Source organism: Vigna unguiculata, chromosome 1, assembly GCF_037176805.1.
Source record: "Vigna unguiculata cultivar grain cowpea cultivar isolate G323 ecotype 2 chromosome 1, ASM3717680v1, whole genome shotgun sequence".
Taxonomy (NCBI): Eukaryota; Viridiplantae; Streptophyta; class Magnoliopsida; order Fabales; family Fabaceae; genus Vigna; species Vigna unguiculata.
Window position 1 is genome coordinate 40,388,979 of NC_140792.1, and position 19,508 is coordinate 40,408,486.

A 19,508-nucleotide genomic window follows, 5' to 3' on the forward strand; every position below is an offset into this window, starting at 1 on the left:
TATGCAATCTGTTAAACAATAATTTTTTTCTTAAACAAAATTACAGTTATGATTGTTTACATTACTATGTTTTTAGTTTCACCAATAAATTAAGTTTTTACAACACAGTGTGCATGATGATGAGTACTTCCAAAATTAATTTTCAGAAAGTAATTTTTTACATAATTTTGAAACTTGATTTATGAATAAGAAAATTACACTGATTGCTAAAATAAGGAAATTGAAGGGGTGCAATTAGAAGAGAGAGAAGTGCTAAAAGTAATCCTCTTGGGCTATTATAATAAACAAATTCTTGGCTCATTTCTTTCCACCTCGCTAATGTCTTCTTACACCTGTATGCTGTGAGAAAAGTTTAAATTATCTATATGATATATTTTCATATTATATAATTTGGAATTCATAATTATATTTCTATATCAGGTCTTTTAGAAATGGCTCATGAATTTTTCAATCCCATAAATTAAAATTACTCTTAGAAGTGAACTTTAAGTCTAACTCAACTCCACAAAAACTGGTTCGGCGTGAATATATCTCAGCGTGACGGAGAAGTTCCACATCGACTAAAGATAAAACCAATTCATAATATATAAGTGAGTAACATAATATCATAACTAAGTTACAGCCCATTATATTTAGAATTATATAATTTATATTTAGAATTATATAATTTATAATATAAAATTGTGTAATCTGTAATATAAATTTATATTTTAAATTTTACGTTATTCGAAAGTCATCATGCAAGTGCAAAGTTTTAATAAGGGATTACTAAGTCATTTCACTGCGTGTATCGGTATGCGGTTGGAAGAAAACATGGGGTGCATGAAGAAATCCTCTTTCCATTACCTTTGTCTATTTGAAGTTGGTGCAGAGGTGAAGTAGAATTGTTGTTGTGTGGTTGGGCAGTGAGAGCAAAATGGCGGAGGAGGCTCCGTCTCTGATTAGTCTCTGCATGGACGCTCTGACGCAACAACTTCTCCGACCATTCGATGATCTTCTTCTTCCTTCCATCTACCATCTTCCTTCTCACTTACTCAACACCTTAATCACGCGCTTGCCCCCTTTCGCTCTCCGCATATTCCAACACCACCTGTACCCTCCCTCACTCTATCATTCCACCTTCAAACCTTCTTCTCTTTCTGTTCTAACCATTTTCCATTTTCTGTTGTTGCCGGAACAGGCCGTTCGACGAGGATGGTTTTTCGCTAGACCACTCAACCAACAAGAGGAAACGCGCGGGGTTCGTAGGATAACTTGCGTTCTGTAAGTGAATTGCGTCGTGTTGTTAGTGATGGGAATGTTGTTTCGTTTCAGGGATTGGAATCTGAATTCAGCTTGGCAGAGGTTGTTTCGCCGGCGCTGGCCGCAGCGCGTTCAGCTGATTCCGCCAACGGATTGGCAGCAACTCTACTGGGAAATGCATTTGCAAGAGTATGTTATATGCTATAAATTAAGTGTTATCAAATGGGTTTGTTTAGATGAACAAAAAAATAAATAAAAAACGGGGAAGAACCGATGAGATGTGTTTTTTTACACGTTAAGATTAAACGGAGCATTTGTTAATTTGTAAAAGTTATTTCGTAGTAGTTTCTTCAGAAACAAAATTTTTAGTTGAATACGAGCTAGTTTTAGTTTGTAGAGAAATTTATGCTTCTTTATTCTCTTTATTTTCGTCTTCTTGAAGTGTCTGAAGTTTACCTAAGTAGGCCTTATGTTTAATTGTGTTTATCGGTTAATGTTGGTTTCGTTCCAAATTTGATATACTTGAAATAACAGTTGTTTAGATGAAGCGGCGGAGGTAGCACTACTCCCATCGTTTAATGGGTATATCGGTGACATACAGATTTCAGGTACTATGATTATGGATTTATATTTACGTTATTGAGAAGTTTTAATTCTGAATGTGCCTTCCACTTCCACCTTAGACCCAAGTCTGTGTGATATTTGAGAATGAAATATTATTGTTGTATTAACTTTTAGGCATACAGATAATCTGTGTGACTTTGACGTATTGAATGTGGTCCAGCATGTTGTTGACTGATGACAATGAATGATTGAGTAATTTGGATGATTGGAAGTTTCTTGAATTGCTTGATCATCCTTTTATGCATCAACCTTTAATTGTTTAAATAATTTCTAATACACCCCCTGCATTTTGGGAGAAACTAAGCCTTTGCTTTTCATCAATACCATTACAGTTTCTGTATGTTTAAGGTGTCCTCAACTTTGTTCATAAATAATCTTATTATCAGGCTGCCCAACCAACCCACTTCAATTTCTCTTTCTATCCTTTTAGTTTTCTTATTGACAATTTACTGGATTTTCTTTACTTTGGCCCTCCTTTTTCCAGACAGTACACTGAAACATGTTGGCTTTGTGGGGGATACAAGCCCTTCAACATGTGGCCATTCAAAATTGTCTTACCATTGCCGACAGTTTGGTAGCTATGTGAGGTTAGATGTGATTTTACACTGTCATAATTTATATGGAAATGATTGGTTTCCTTTAAATAATAAAGGGAAGAGCTATGGATTTCACTTTTCTGTTCTTTGATATAGTGAAATACTTTAAAAGTTTAAGTGTTGAATAGTTAGGGCCATCGTTCTTTACTTATCTGTTTCAGATTCATCTCACTAGCTAAGCTGGGTTTTCTGTTAGTGTTGTCACTTGGTGATAAGTAGGATATGATGGATAACCCCCAAACTACACTGATCACTTTGATGAGGTGAAGCACTGCCGTTTGGTTGTATTATTGTAGTGATTTGTATTTGTGCACATTAAAAAATCTAAAATCACTCATAATGATCACTAATAACTCACTTATGATTTAAATGGAAATTAAGTCAAAACAATTCTTTAAAAGCATAATCTAATCCAAATTGAGTAGAGCTATAACTGTTGAAAAACCTACATCAACTAGAGATAAGACCAAATTATAGTATATAAGTGGTGCAAACCTCACCTTACAACAAGTTCTATGAGGGATGAGTTAGACTTAAAACTCACTTTCTTAAGAGGGTATCAAAGTCATTTAGAGCCTATCCTAGTCAAGTTTCTTGGGTCACATGTCACATGCTATCAGGTTCCCCCTAATCACACGCTCAAGATATCCAATTTTCGACTTGAGGAAGTGTGTGGAAGAGCTAACATTGATTAGAGATAAGATCAAACTACAGTATATAAGTTTTTAAGCCCACATCGGTCCTGTTTTTAGGGCTTTTTCTTTGATTGATAGGAGGTATAAAGTTTAGATGGTATTAGTAAACCAGAGTACCGCTTTATATTAGATACCATTGGCTACGTAGTAGTTTAGACAAGAGTAAATTGACAAGATATCTGAAATAGTAGGATCTGGTCTGGTCCCATTAGGCACATCATCAAACTGGTTTCCCTCAGTCTTCCTGAGGCACTGGCTGTTTTCTGCCCTGCCTAGATGACCAGATGAACCACTTACAACACTGTTTAAGTCATTAGTTGAAAGTTTAATGCTTTCTTTTGTCTGTAGTAACAATATATGATTATAGCCATGCTAGTAACTATGTTATATATTTCTGCATTTTATCTTGGCCAATTATTCTGCACCTTATATCACTTCGTCTTAATGCAGTTGTCTGAGGCTGCAAAATGTTCTATGTACTGCAGAAACTAGTGTAAGTTGTATTTTATAGAATATTACAGAGTTCATTTGGCTTTGATCTATTTGGAGTTATGGTCATTATATTTTCATAAGGTCAACAGATGTGTAGCTTTTAACAAGCTTACAACAACAAATGATAACAGTTATTATTGTCAATGTAAAAAATTAACATCATCAATCAATTAGAAATCAGCACTTTAATAACTTTAAAAGTAGTTATTTAAATGTTTACAGCTTAGCATACATGACAGTTTAAACAATAAAAAAAATCTTTACATTGATAAACTAGTTACTCTTTATATTATAAAATTCATAATTTTTTGTAGTTTATTCATTGGGCACTCTTACAATTGACAAATTTTTAATTTAGCATATGTTACTGTGTTAGTAAAACAGTGTGTTGTCTTATACTCTGACTTGTAGGTTTTGTTGCAAGAGTGTAAGCTGCAGAGTCTGCTACTAAGATGTATCAGATCCAAGGAACAAGTAGGCTTCCTTCCTCCTATAGAGCTATATAATCCATATTAAAGAATTTGTAATTTTATACTTGCATGTACATGTTATATCTATCAAAATGTTTAATTGATTGTATTTTTTCAAGATTTTTTCTTCCTTTGAAAAACCCTAAACCCTAAAGCAGGATGTTCTTAGAGCACCTTTAGAAGTAAATCTCAACAAAGATCTTAAAGATAAGTCTCTTATTTACAAGATCTTGTGCTAGAAGGAGATATCAGATTTCCCCTATGGAGAATTAGTTCTTCTACAAGAACTCTAAAGATCTCCAAACAATAAAAGAAGTCATACATTAAATTCTCTCGTACTACAAAATATTTCATTGGGGAGGGGGTGGCTACAAAAGATTACTTTTGAACGATCTTAAAGTGAGATCTATCGTTATTGTAAAATTCGGATGAGATTTTGAGAGATATTATATCTTATGTGGCATGATTGGACCTACCAAAAAACTAAAGATTGTCGTGATACTATTATCTTGGGTATGGTTAGATTATCTATGTTCAAGTTACTTGTATTAATTGGAATGATAAGGTGGCTTAGTAGTTAAATGGGAGGGAAGGGAAGGAAAGATCGTGGGTTCAATCCCCCTACTAATAATTTGGAGAAATAAGGTTGGTTCAACTAACATTTGCCAATCAATAAAAAAAAATTGGGATGTCATATATATTATATGCTGATTGAAATGAAGGTGAGATACCATGTATTTTTTGTCAAAGTGTAAAGTGCATCTTTATGACCTTATCAATTGTTTTCACAGATTGATGGATTGTGCAAACTTCTTGCGCAACATTCTAGAACGTTAACATCTCTGGAATTTGTTCACTGCACATTCTCCACAGACTTTATTAATGCAATATTTGGTTCTTTAGTCATAGAGAGCGTACAAAAACATGGCATCCAACATTTGTCAATCATTTCGTCAAGTTTTCTGGAACCATGTGCAGTTTCTTTACCTAGGGGACTTGTGTCATTTTTGTCTTCAGGAAGGTACATGAGTGTAAATTCACCTTTTTATTATTGGCAACTTTATTACACTTTGTAGTTTTATTGATGGTTGATGTCTTCCCTGAGTATTCATAACTACTTCAAAGACTTAATTTGATTTTAATGTAACTTGTTCGGAGGTTTTGCTATGAATAAAAGGTTTTAGTATATATCCAGGCTTGGCCCATATGTTTGTATATACTTTAACCTAGTCATATAATGAGAGAGTTGCTCACATTATAGTGCATCCAATTACATTTTAATGATATACCTCTATTTTTTTTCTCTCACTTTCCACAATCTACATAACTAAACATCTGCTGATACACCCATTTCTCAAGGAATTCTGTGGCTAGTTGTTTCTTCATCTTTAATGTTTCAGTTTTTAATTTTTTACTTAACCAATAAGTAGTGGTTGCTACACTTAATAAGCAGAAAATAGTAGGTTATCCAAGATAGCTAAAATCATGGTAATCTTAATTTTTGTGTTTCTATATAATTATTTATAAATATATTGTTGCTGATGAATAACAAGTGCATTCCCTTATTCATTTTTTTTTTTGCATACTATAACCTCTCTGTTTTACATAAAACCAACAATAACATTAGGACAAATACTCGAGTCAATCTCCTACTATGTTTTTCTCATTGCAAAGGATTCACTGGAATTTACAGAGTTTAATAGCTAGTTTCAAACAGTATTCTAGAAGGTGCTTATTTATTTTTATTGTAAATGTCACATGGTATTTAATTCTTCAATGTTTATAATAGTCTTAAGTATGTTGAGCGCAATTCACTCCATCAATTTTAGAAGTCTCTAAGCATATGTTTCTGTATGAAGTGTATTGTAGGGGCCATAATTGTGGGGAAAACATGGAAAAAGGGAGTGAAGGAGAGTTGTTTCACTAGGACATGGAAACGTAATTGATTTTCTGAACACCACTCCAACACACCAAGTTTATTAATCTCTTCAAAAGTATTATTTTAAACATTCGCAACTGTTTGCATGATATTTTTTCTGTCGTTTGCTGTATTTCACTTGGACATGTAACTGGATAATAGTTTTTCTGTCTGTTGCATTCATGTTACATTCTTGCTAATACTCTTAATAGGTCTTTATGCTCATTAAAATTATCTGGCAACCACCATGGACGGACTTTTGCCAAAGATCTTTTAGTGACGCTTTTCAATCTTTCCTCTAGCCTATCTGTCCTCGACCTTTCTGATAATAAAGTAAGTATATCATCAGCATATGCATTCTATATTTTGTCGTTGTTATTGTTGGCTGACAGAAAGTTCCATGCACATGCTTCAAGATAGCTGGATGGCTTTCTGACTTTAACAGGAGATTCCTGAGTGATTCACATCTGTGTTTTGGAAGTGGAAAGTCGTTGAAAATGTTGCGAGTACTCACTCTGAGGTAGCACCGTACTAAATAATATAGTTGTATCTTTTTGTGTAATGTTAGAACTATAATAATCATCTTTTATTGCCTGTGATGAATAATAGAACGTGTATTGAAAATTAATGAAGTGGTTTCTCTATAAGCTTGTTGCATTTATATTTTCATGGCCGTCAGTATATAATGAAGAAAAAGATTTTTTAATCTGTTTATAGTGTTGTAGGGAAAACAATTTAGGAAAAGATGATGCAGAAAGTCTTAGGTATGCTCTTGAACGTATGCCTAACTTGGAGGAGCTGGATATAAGTGACAATTCAATTGAAGATGAAGGAATCAGGTCAATTGAATTTCTATTTCTAGTTATGGTTTGAAGTTATGAAATTAGACTATAGTCTCTAATTGTGTATCTCTTACAGGAATTTAATTCCCTATTTTGTTGGAGCATCTGAAACGTGTCCTCCCATAAAGTGTTTGAAGTTAGAGAACTGTGACTTGTCCTGCGTTTCAGTGAATCATCTTCTACATGTCCTTTCTTCTTTCAAAGGGCCATTGAAGTCTCTTTCTATTGCTGACAATTACCTTGGCAGGTTTGTCTACAGCACTAAAATCTCATTTCATCACCGAATTCATCCATACATTTATATTTGACTTTTCTTACATAGTCAAGTAACCGAAGCATTGGGAAACTTTTTTAGTACCCCAATCGAAGTACTTGACATTGCAGGCATTGGCTTGGGCTCTCATGGTTTTCAAGAGCTTCAAAATCTAATAAAAGAGGAGCTTAAACTGGTGAAAATTAATATAAGGTAAAAATTTACATGTAATGTTCTGCCAATTGCTTTTAATGTTGCATATACAATCACGTGACATGTTTTCTTATTTGTTCAGCAAAAACCGTGGTGGGATTGATACTGCCAAATTTTTGTCCAAACTTTTGTCACTGGCTCCACAACTAGTTGAAGTGAATGCAGCCAGTAATCTTATGCCAATAGAATCACTCGCCATAGTCTGCTCTGCATTAAAGTTTGCAAAAGGTATGTTAGTGTCAGTTATTCTGGGTGACCACTTGGCTCATATATCCTTGCCGGTGGTTGTAACTTTGTGCTTATAGTTTGATAAGGTGCTTAAATTTACCCACTAAACTCCCATTTTTGCCTACGTGGCCGCTAGCTACTGGTATAGTAATATTACGGTCAAAAGAAGCTTCTAACTTCGGCTAAAAGATTACTCCTAGTTCAACCTAGGCTTTTACAAGAAGAGAGAGTACTTGATGTATGTGTTTCTTCTCGGACAGTGAAGCCATTTTAAAATCTAGATAACCTAAGTATGCTTTGAAGTCAATAATTTATGTTTTCTTTTGATCAACTCTTTTAGTTATCTTGCTTTAGGTAATGTTCAGCACGTGGACTTGACAGGACATATATGGGACTATAAGCCAGAGCACATTTCTCTATGCACTGAATTTGTACATAATGAATTACCTATATTGGTTCTTCCATCATCATCAACCTCTGCTGCACTTCACGACCATGATCCTTAATATTAGAATTTTGTACGAGTTTAATTTATGTTGCTGGGTGCAATCAATAGTTGTTTTTTAATTTTTTTCTTTATAACTTTGTATGTTAGCCCAGTTTTATGCATAATGCTTTCAAATATTCTATTGGATGTTCCATGCCTTGATGGTTCACTTCACTGTACAAACAAGTTAGGGGAGGGAAGTTTAACTTTTGTACATATTGATTGAGCCCTTGTGTTCTGTAATTTTAATGTATATTGTAGTTCATTGGATGCTGTGTAACATAACATGCACAATCTGATGTATCAACTCACAAGATGCAACAAAAGCACTTGTTTCGGGGTTATTTTTATATGAACAGTTGTCATGGTGGTTTGGAAATCTACTACTCGTTTCTATTTGAACAATTACTCTTGTTGCATTTGTTTTGTTCCAAAGCATGTGACTGGTTTCCAATGTCCCGAAATTGCAATGTATCCCCTCCTGGATAGCAAATCAGTCCGTAAACTGATTTAGAGGAAGTTGCCATGATGTCAAATCGCAGGCTCAGATCCGTTTGCGTTGGAATGTAAGTGTCAATGTTACATGCTTTCTAATACATGTGAATGTGGCCCTGCTGCTTTGTTTTTTTGTGCGGTTTCTTGAAGTTTTTTCCCTCCCTCACCCCACACTTGTATTTGGAAATACTCACTTATCCTTGTCTGTGATCTCAACGCATATTTGGAAAGTTTTGAAAATCCTGTGGTATTTTCACAGCGGTTTTGGCTTGAGATTAATTTGTACATATCATGCACCAACCAGACCACCACCACCCATGCAATAATTGAATTGCTGCACATTGATAGTGACATTTTAGATATTTAGGAATCTTAATCAGCAACAAATTAGATCTTTAACAACTAATGTTGTGATTAACCTCTTAAAAACTCTGATATGACAAGCATTCAATTTGACAAGGATAAATTTGTTATTTTTTTTGGATGTTTTCTGTACAGTGATAATGTCGGAATCTAGGTATTTCCCCCCGGGTAAAGGGGGGTTTCTTAAATGTGAGTTTTAACTTTAACATTCGTGCGGGTCCCCTCAAAGTTATTGTTTTCATAAATAGACCTCACATCATTATCCTTCATTGTCGGATCTGGACCTGCATCATCACAGTAGCAGAAGAAAGTAACTATCTCAGTCATTGTGTTATGAAAGATGAAAAAGACATCCTACCCATGAAGGGGTGGACAGTGGAATCCCTGAAGAACAGTACGAGGAAGCAGATGCACTGTGACATTAATTGTGCTCTTACTCTTAGTCCTCTCACTATACCAATGTAAACATTCCTTCGTTAAACTTAATTAGACTGACTCAAACTATACATATGTGGGTGGGTCATAATGGAACGGAGAGTAACAATTGTGCAAGTACCTAACTTTTATGTATCGTCCCTTTCTTTTTATTGTATAATTCTTTTGCCCCTCAAACCAAGTGAATTGCATGAAGGCTATGAAGTAGGTGTATGAAAGGTCAATAAGGTGACTTTTGACCCTTGCAATATCATCAATGTGCAGTTTCAATCTCTACTTTTTTATATACCATTCACATGTCTACTGTCTAATTCAGCATGGTGGGTAAATTATATATTTCAAACAAACATGAAATTGACTTTTTAAATAGATAAAATGAAGTCCTCTATTTAAACATGAAAATCGTTGACCACATTTATGAAGTCTGTTAGTAATTGAACAATGCAGTAATAGAGGAAAGAGAGTGATATTTCAGATATAAGAAATTAGAAAATCTGATGCCTGTAAAAAAACGTTATTGAAGAATAAAAATTACCAAATGGGATTTGTCAAAAGTACTATAACAGAGTAATATGATTATTTCATAAAGTCCAAATTTCACGCATAAAGGTTTTGGATCACACTTACCAACTGTACAGATTCTTAAATCATAAGGAATTAGTTTGAACATAGTAGACAACAAATGTCTCATTCCAATTTTACGAGATGCCACAAAAGACTATAACACGGTGTCCCTACACCTTAAAATACACAACACTCGCTTCAGCCACCCTGTAAAGATGATAACTTTATCAATTTATTCCTTTTATTTTGGGTTTAATTTAATTCAACTCAAACATTGCTACTATATAAAAGCTAACGACTAACGTGATCAAGCAAAAGCAAAAGTGGACAACTCTTTTAATAAAAAAAAAAAAATCGAATATTCTTTTAATTTTATAAAATCTTGAAGTATGTCCAAAACGGGTTGTTAACTAGGCTTTGTCACGAAGCTATCGCACCTTTTTTTTTTCTTGGCTGTTTTCATGATCCAATGTCAATACTCATTCCTTCTGAAAAATTCCATTCAACATTTAACAAACTTTATATAATAATGCCATTGAGAGACCCGTGAACAAACATTTTTTTTTTTATGTTTTTTTCTTTCTTTTCTCTTTTGTTTATCTGGTGGAACTTCTTATCTGTTTTAATTGGAGTGCTAACCATCATTACGTTATGAAAATAAGAAGATGATGCAATGAATCAAGGAACCATCTCAATGTCTAGTTTACACGCTGCCATTACACGACAAGAACAAGTGAGACTAATTTTCCATGCTTGCATGTTTCAATTAATTTCATGAAATGATCATACTACAAACAAAACAGACATCATTCACGACACTTTTCACTTCACAAAGTTTTATTCTATTTTCCAATCACATTATGAACTTGTTTCATCGTGTCTTATTGGAAACAGAAGTTGCACCACAGTTTAAGAGATGTGAAGTCTAACGTCTCCAACAACGAGTGATGCTAATATAGTTCCCTTCCCTTGTAATTTTTCATTCCTTTTTTTCAAGCCACTTTCCAACAAAAACTTGCTTTCAACCCTAATCTTTTTAAAAGATAGATTAAATAATTAATCGATGTGTGAGGGAGGGAAATATGTTTTATTTTATATATTTCATCTTAAAATCTGTTGATTTTTTTGTGAATGTTTTTTAAAGTCTCATGTCAAATAATATGAAAAAATTAAAAATTTAAGTAGACGAAAGTTATTATAAAAATGAATAGTTGATTCGAAAGAAATTATCCCAACTCGATATATCTAAATTAAGTGTATAAAAAGCTTGAATAGCTGTGTATGTTTGTAATTTGATCCAAAAACATTGTTTAAAAAGGATTTGTAGTTTTGTTTACGATAAAAATTTGCAATTTTCATTAAAAAATTACATGTTGAATAATAAAAATTGCATAAAAGGTTTACTATTCTTGTTAGAAAAAAATTATATATCGAGTTTGAAAAATTTATTTTTCCATTACATAATTCCCAACAAAATCAAGCAACATTAAATTTATTTAATATACATGTTTAATAAATATATACATAAATCAGTGCAAGTTTATTCATTATTAAAGTGTTATTTTACTGTCTATTTTAAAAGGAAAAATATTGTTTTGATGACAGAATGTTTATCAAAATGGTATGTTAAAAAAAAAAAAACTAATTTGAGACTCCAATTAAACTGAAAAAGAAAAAGCTGGAGCCAACTAATTCATGAATTCAATAGTTAATGAGAATTGCTGGTAATATCTGATAGTTATATTATTGAAATTGAAAAGGGAAATTGAGTGAGTAAAATGATAATAACCTCCATTGACATGTGAGTAATGGATGATTATTAGGTGAGGCTCCATAATCAGATGTTGTTGATAAATTGATGTCAACAATTGTCATCACAACTCTTACTTCTCATCAGCATAACAATTATTGTGATTTTGTAATAATTTTAAAAGTCTTGTGAAAGCAATTTGAAGAGTGAACTCTGTTTTGTGTCTGCAACACTTTTGGAATTGGTGCTTGTTATGGGAAATTCTTCATCTGAAAAGAAAATGTTATATCAACCGACAAAGCCTCTGCAGTGTCAGATTTGGTTAAAGGTACAATTGTGAACAAACATGATATCTGGAATCAGATTTGTTGAAAATGGAGATAATTAATTTTATTAGGTGAAATATATCATTCTTCATTCCCCAAAAAATCTAGAAAAATATGTTACAAGCTTGTCTTTTGCAATTTCAAATTAATAAATTTGGTTGAGTACTTCATAATTCTTTTCAAATAGATGCATGTTAAAGAGTATCAGATTTCACTGTATGAAAAAATAAAATGAACTTTTACAAGTTTCGTGGAATGGATGCTTATGATTTATTGAGTTTATAATATTTCTTCTTCCTTTATTTGTTTTATAATAATTTTCAAATCAAATTTTAGTTGTATCTCTTATGAATTTAAGTATGAATTTAAGTCCCACATTGAATAAAAAATTAAGAAATTAGAGACTATATAATAATAAAGATTTATAAATTTATTGTCTTAAGGTTTTGGATTAAGAGTGATATCAATACCTCTTATATAATTAAGTTTAGGTTTCTTTCCAATTAAATTCTCTCAATAAACCTCACCGTCTCACATAATAAAGAGTGAATTAAGAAAAAAAAGAAGATAATAGTAACACATTCAAAATGCTTATAAGTACAGATAAAGTGGGAAAAAATGGTAAAATTAATTTATATCAAATATTAAACTTAACTACAATTATGACATACAAACTTAAATTTCATGTTAATAAAATAATCAATGGTATATTATCCAATAAAGTTGCTGATAAGAAACAATTTTGTAATTAAATTTACCAAGAGACCATTTGTGATAAATTTTTAATGAGAATGATAAAAGTTACTTATTATTTATATTAAATCCAATATCAATATTATATCAATTCTAAAATCTCATACAAGGAAGAAAAATATTTAGATAAAATAAAAGTCACATCTCCTACTAAAAACTTAAAGAATATAGAAATTTTGAGAATATACTAAATTTTTTTAATAAAATTAATTAAAAGAACCCAAACTTATCAACTACTCCCTAATTTGCATAGGACTACTCATTCCCTTTTCTTTTACTTTCCCTCCTCTTCTAAGGAAATCAGTATATACGTTTTCTTAGTCAATTTTCTTCCTTAGAGTATCATCAAATTTTTTTTCTATGAATTAATGGTATCAATTTTTTGTTATCTTAGATTTTAAATCTCTTTAAGTTATATCCCAAATTTGAAAAAAAAAAGTCATATTAAAAGTAAATAAATCTATATTCAAAATATGTTAACATATATATATATATATATATATATATATATATATATATATATATATCATTACAAGAAATATCTTTAAACAATAACAAATTTTAATGACAAAAGATAATTAGTCACTTAATAACCAATTTAGATATTAATTAATAAACTTAAATAATTTTAAAAAATTATAATTATTTCTAAATTGATCACTAATATTAACTAATAAAATTTTGATTATAAAAAAATTAGTTCTTAAATTAATTTTTAATTAAAAAATTGGTGTCTAAATTGATCTCTAAGCACATTTTTTATCACTAAAATTTGTCACATCCACAAATTTCCTAGTATATATATAATAATTATTATAATAATAGTTAAAGTGTATCTCACTAAATAAGTTAGTATTATAAAAATGCAAAAAACGACATACATTACTACAAATTCTAATATTACATGGGAATTTTCTTGCAAATTTGTTAAAAAAATTTGCAAGAAAAGACTTTTTCCTGCTATTTTTTCTAAGAATTTTAATTGGCAGGTAATTCCTTCGTGGGTAATTATTTCCTACAAAATTATAAAATTCGCAAGTATTTCCTACAAAATTTGTTGCGAAAAGTGTTTTATACAAAATATTTTGCAAAAATATTGGCAGCAATTTCCTGCAATTTTTTTTTCATAACAAAATTTATAAGTATTTCTTACAAAAAAAAATTCAAAACAAAATTGGCAAGAAATATAGATTTTTTTAGTAGTGATACTGCCTTCGGGTCGTTTACAGGAAAAAAATAGTTTTCCATTCTCAATGTCTACACATTCAACTATGAAAATGCATTGATTAGTTGTAATTAGCTCAATTAAAATTAATCTTAGTTACTCTAATTAAATAAGTCTTAATTCACCACAACTTTAATTGCCAAATTTATTGTTGAGTTACCAAAGTAAACTAATACATTAGCAGTAATGGTCCTAATTAATTCAAAGTAATACTATTTATTTTAATTAAAACATCTGTCAGTTGTAATTATACATTTACTTAAATCAGAATACATCAATTAAATTATTACTTTTTTTTATAATAAAAAGATGAATTTCCATAATTTTTTTTCTCATTCTCTTTTTACACCAACATTTGAATAACATGATCTAATTAAATACATTATAATAAATAAAACCAACTTTAAAGAATTACAGAACATATAATTTTTGGGTTTAGGAATAACGAAATTGAGCAACTACATGAAACGAGAATGAAAGCAAGCTCGGTTTGACAAAAACATCAATTTATAGCTTTTGTGAAGCAGTAATTAAAAGACATTAATTACATATAGTTCTGAGAATAGATATATACATTAAAATATGTTACAAGCAATGACAAAAATATTTAATATATGTTTTTCTGTTGTCCATATAATATTTTCATATTTCTGTCAACTTTAAATTAAAAGGAAATGAAATTTTATTCTCTCTTAACTTTTCCTTATATAATTATATAGATAGCAAGGTGATGATTTAAATGAATTGACTATAATATTCATTTATGTAGGTTGTTCATTTCTTATGAAGGGTTTTATTTTGTTTTCTGTGGAGTATATTATTGGACTGTGATCCAATGAGCTTTTAGTTAATGTATTGAATTTTTAGTACTGTTTAAGAAAGTTGTAGAGTCGACAAGTTGTTTTGAGTTAATTGTTACACACACTCAATAGAAAATAAATATGTGTGAATGAGACAACCATAAATTGTAAATATTATAATATAAATAAAACTTGTGAATATTATAATATCTGTGATCATAAGAAATTCAAAGTAACAAATTTTGGGATATATATAATGCAAAAGTCTTAAATAAAATTGTATGTTTTATAGTTAAAGTATTATTATATCATTCAACATGCATTCACTTGTACTTATTCGAGTGATAATATAAATGTTCGAACGAAAACTCATGATATGAGTAAGAAAAAAATTGACATAACTTTTTCTTCTTTACAAGCAATGATTCTTTAGTGATAACATAGTTTCTCAAAGGTGGATTATGACAAAGGCATGTAATTCTCTAAAACAAACTTGTGAGCCATATGAAACTACACTCTAACATTTAAGCTATTTAAGCTATAGTGTGTATACTTAAAGATTATGGTAGAGTAGCGTAATTCTCTAAAACTTTTGAGCCATGAAAATACACTATAACTAGTATATATACTTGCTTGAGCATTGATGCAATAATACAATCTAAGTTTATGAGACTTGTTATAGGTGATACAATATCAATATCGAATAAATATTGTAAAGATGCTCAAGAGACAAGTGCTCATACATAAAAGTAGTGAGAAAAGGTAAATCCAATTATATCTTATAAAATTATTTCACTTAAGCAATAAAGTCTCATTTATTGAAAATAAAATTGTTCAAGAAGATTTCTTCAAATGGTTGGATTGGTAAAAATAATGTTTTGAAAAGTCTCACATTGCCTAAGATAAGTCAGGGAGTGAGGGTTGATAACTATATAATGGGTTTTAAGTCTATGGTGTTTCTTACCCCAATTAAGAACACTTTAAGTTTGTATTTGACTTTTATTATACTTTTTTAATAGTGTAGTGAGGTTTGAGTTAAATTCTTGCTTTCTAGGATACAAGTGTACTTTAGGTCAAAGGACATAAAGGGTAGTCTATGTGTTGAACAAAATTTCATATAGTGATATTTTCTAGTTGTTTTTGTTTTTAGACAATGATTGTGTTTTTTTTTTTCTGATTTTGAGTTTTCACGTTATGTTCTTGTGTTGATCTTATTTTTTTATTAATATGGTAATTCTCAGGGATAAAGACGATGATGTATTTTTTCCAACAGGTGGTATCAAAACTAAGATTTAGTAGGATTTTTTCTTAGTGTGCTTTGTGTTTGAAGCTTAGTTTGATCTACAATATAAAAAAGATTAATTCCTTGTTAGAGAATCATCGTTGTTTACTGAAATTGCAATTAGAAATTTGATGGGAGAATAACTGTCAGTGTCGTGTTATACACGGTGAATATGTAGTCAGATTCATAGAGGTGCAAAGATTGTGAGTCATGCTGGATATGCAAAAGGAGGTCGTTGCTTGGTGTAACTCGTGGATCTGGACTGATGTGAAGTGCAATTTGTTTCCATAGTTGTCGCGGTGGCTCGTGAGCAATAAAGGTGGAGCTATGACGAGGTGAAACAATCTTCGACGTGTGTGTAGGGAGGAGCGGTAGTGTTTCACATAGCTTGCACGATGTTTCTCTATCGCCAATGATTCGGTGCGGTGGGGCCATGGTTTGGTTGCTCCAGTGGTTGCGTGAAGGACTAGTGGTGGTAGTGCAGTGAAGACTTGCTGTATCTCTGTATCTATTTGAGGAAGAAGGAGATGACGCGACAACTCATGGTTTGTTAGATTTGAAAGTGGAGGACATGTAGTAGCTCCTGGTTGGACAGGCTTTGCATGAAAATTCTTGGAATGATTTAATTTCAAGTGAGTATACTCTTTATGGTGGAGTATGGTCGTTGGTATAGGGAATGAATATGTGTTTATTTTAATCATGGTAGAGATTGTTGAGTTGATGAAAATAATACGTTGATGTCACCGATTCAATTATGACTTGGCTCACTTGGTCTCCACCACAAAACAATTGACACTACCTGCAATAATCTTTTTCTGAACAATTGTCTCACTAAAAATCTTACTTTTAAGTTGCTACTCAACCTACCTAATTTCCATCATAGACTAATTGTACAACTCACGACACAAAAAAATATATATAATTATAACACACTAACCAGCTAAAAACTTATTTAAAGAAGATATTATATATTTAACTAGTTATATGACAAAGTAAAAAAGACTTATATGTCAAATTGTTATAAAATATTAACTTAAAAATATTAAGATGTATTTCTAATAATAAGTTCGTATTCCTTTTTCAGTATTGTTTTACTTTTTTATTTTTTTATTCGTGTGAAATTATATATATATATATATATATATATATATATATATATATATATATATATATATAATATTTTGAAAGTATTATATCATTATATTATTACGTTACAACTCATCGTTAACTGTATGATTAAATTGGAATTCTGAATTTTTTAACCGATTTAATTTTTTTAAAATCCTGTCTAAACCAATAGACCTGTTTTTAACTACACAAAGCAGATATCATTAACTCTTTTTTTTTTTCTCTAAGGTAGCATGAAATTGGAAATACCCCCGCGAGACCCGTATTTTTTTCTCTCTTCCATCAGTTTTTGAAACACTAAAACATACCGAACCTTAAAAAACCACGTCACTTACTCTCTTTTTTTTTTTTCAGCAATTTGATCAATCACTCAAATTTTCACTTTTTCTTCAATTACCTCAAGATCAAACAAACAAACATACACAATTGATCCAGCAATTCACATACTACAATTATTCATACTAACAAGAATCGTCACTTATCTTGATCAATCACAAATATACAAAATATCCATTGCTATCAAATTCATGCACACAAACAATAACTAATTTGCCTTACTTAATTAAATAACTGACAAGACCTGATCAACTCTAAGAATACCAAAATGCTTCTAACTTTACAGGATGTTTTATCTACACATAGAAAAATCACAAGAATAATCATGACATATACCATTATGATCACTGATTAATAGAGACTGATATAGAAGATTAAAAAGACACATGCAAGCATACATGCAACAACGAAAAACCGAAAAAGACCAAAAAAAAAAGGTTTAAACTTAACTTACAATAATAGAAAAACTGATCAGCCCAATAGAGCTCACCACAATAATCACTTATATGGTTTAAGATCTTCACTAAGTTGAAAATAGAACGAGAATTCTTAGAGAAAATTCAGGTAACTCTATACAAGTGAGGTTTATAGAGAAATAGTGTATTTTAAATTAATGAAATTCATTTGTAACAATTTTATTTATACTAAAACATCTTAATATTAAAATAATCAATTCTCATTATTTTTAAACCACTAACAATTTAAAAAATGCTATTTTCTAGGGGTTTACAACTTAAATATCAACCTAAAATAACATTTGACACATAAAAAAATTAACATAATTGAGTTAAAAAAATTATATTTATCATTTTTTAAATTCGAATTCCAAATTTTTTTAAAATTTAGAACAAAGATAAATTATATTTTGCATCGAAATATAAAAACTAAAAGTATAATTAATCCTAAAAATATTATTAAATAAATAATCATGTAACCAAACAAAAGTCATTATCAAATAAGACATTAAAATATATAAAGTTTACACTACTTAAATTGCACAAATAAATACCCTTGACCTTGAGAAAAAATATAGTATTTATCGACTGATTTCAAACTCCAACCCATTTTGCACCTTTTTTTATATAACGACAATTTTCAATTTATTTTCAAAGATGAATCACCTCATTTTTCTTTTAAGTTGTTATATTTACCTATTATTTTTCGTCCCATTCCTCGCCGTTACATGTCATAACTTATGCCAAATTTTAACAAGAGTTTATAAAATGACACTTTTTTGTGTTGTATCCTATATTTTATTTTTTTGTTGTATTATAGTTTCATTTTTTTGGTAGTCACTAACTCCACTGTGTTATATTTTATAATGCTCTAAACTTTATTACTCGATCATACACACACCAATAATGCAGTGTGGTTCCGGTGTATCAAAATCTCGTAATCAATCATTATCATTACAAAAATCATTTAACTTTATACTGTCTTCTCTATAAGTGGTTCCTTTCACGGTGCCTTGAGCAAACAGCGTTTAAAACCAGTAGCAGCAGCAGCAGCTGCTGCTGAAGTACTTTTTTCTATTTTATTTTTTACGGTAGTTCAATTAAAATAGCTTTTAAAATAAGCAAAACACAAAAGGGTAATAATTTAGATATGATTTAGCAGCCCTAAAGGACAACCAAATGAAAAAAAAAGACTATAAAAATTAAATCAAAGGTGTTTTAAATATAAAATTTAAGTGTATGTTTGTGAGTGAAGTTTTTTCAAAAGCTATAAATTGCTTTGAAGAAAACTATAAAAAAGAAATTTTAGCTACGCTACGTAATTAAAATACAAACACGACATAAAAAGTGAAGACTGCTGGAATAATCAAATAAATCTTTAATAAACAGTAATAGTTTAGAAATTAGGTCACGGAGAAAAAGGATAATTTAAAATATGTTTGGATTTTGTTTATTATTATTGTTGGATTATTTTTTTTTTTTCTAAAAGAAAGGATGGTTAAATTTTCAACCACCTCGCCCACAACCACATAAGCA

At 30.5% G+C, this 19,508-nt stretch overlaps 1 protein-coding gene across 1 annotated transcript; it reads left to right on the forward strand.

Annotated features, from left to right (window-relative positions):
* The first annotated feature begins 867 nt into the window (after positions 1 to 867).
* Positions 868 to 8,439, forward strand: LOC114192079 (RNI-like superfamily protein). The gene is made up of 15 exons (XM_028081658.2): positions 868 to 1,092; positions 1,181 to 1,240; positions 1,315 to 1,431; positions 1,777 to 1,850; positions 2,351 to 2,453; positions 3,608 to 3,650; positions 4,061 to 4,123; positions 4,911 to 5,140; positions 6,250 to 6,370; positions 6,454 to 6,557; positions 6,763 to 6,876; positions 6,956 to 7,126; positions 7,202 to 7,345; positions 7,428 to 7,573; positions 7,928 to 8,439. Exons 1-15 carry the CDS (start codon positions 917 to 919, stop codon positions 8,077 to 8,079), a joined length of 1,818 nt encoding a protein of 605 aa, XP_027937459.1. The 5' UTR covers positions 868 to 916; the 3' UTR covers positions 8,080 to 8,439.
* Positions 8,440 to 19,508: the final 11,069 nt, after the last annotated feature.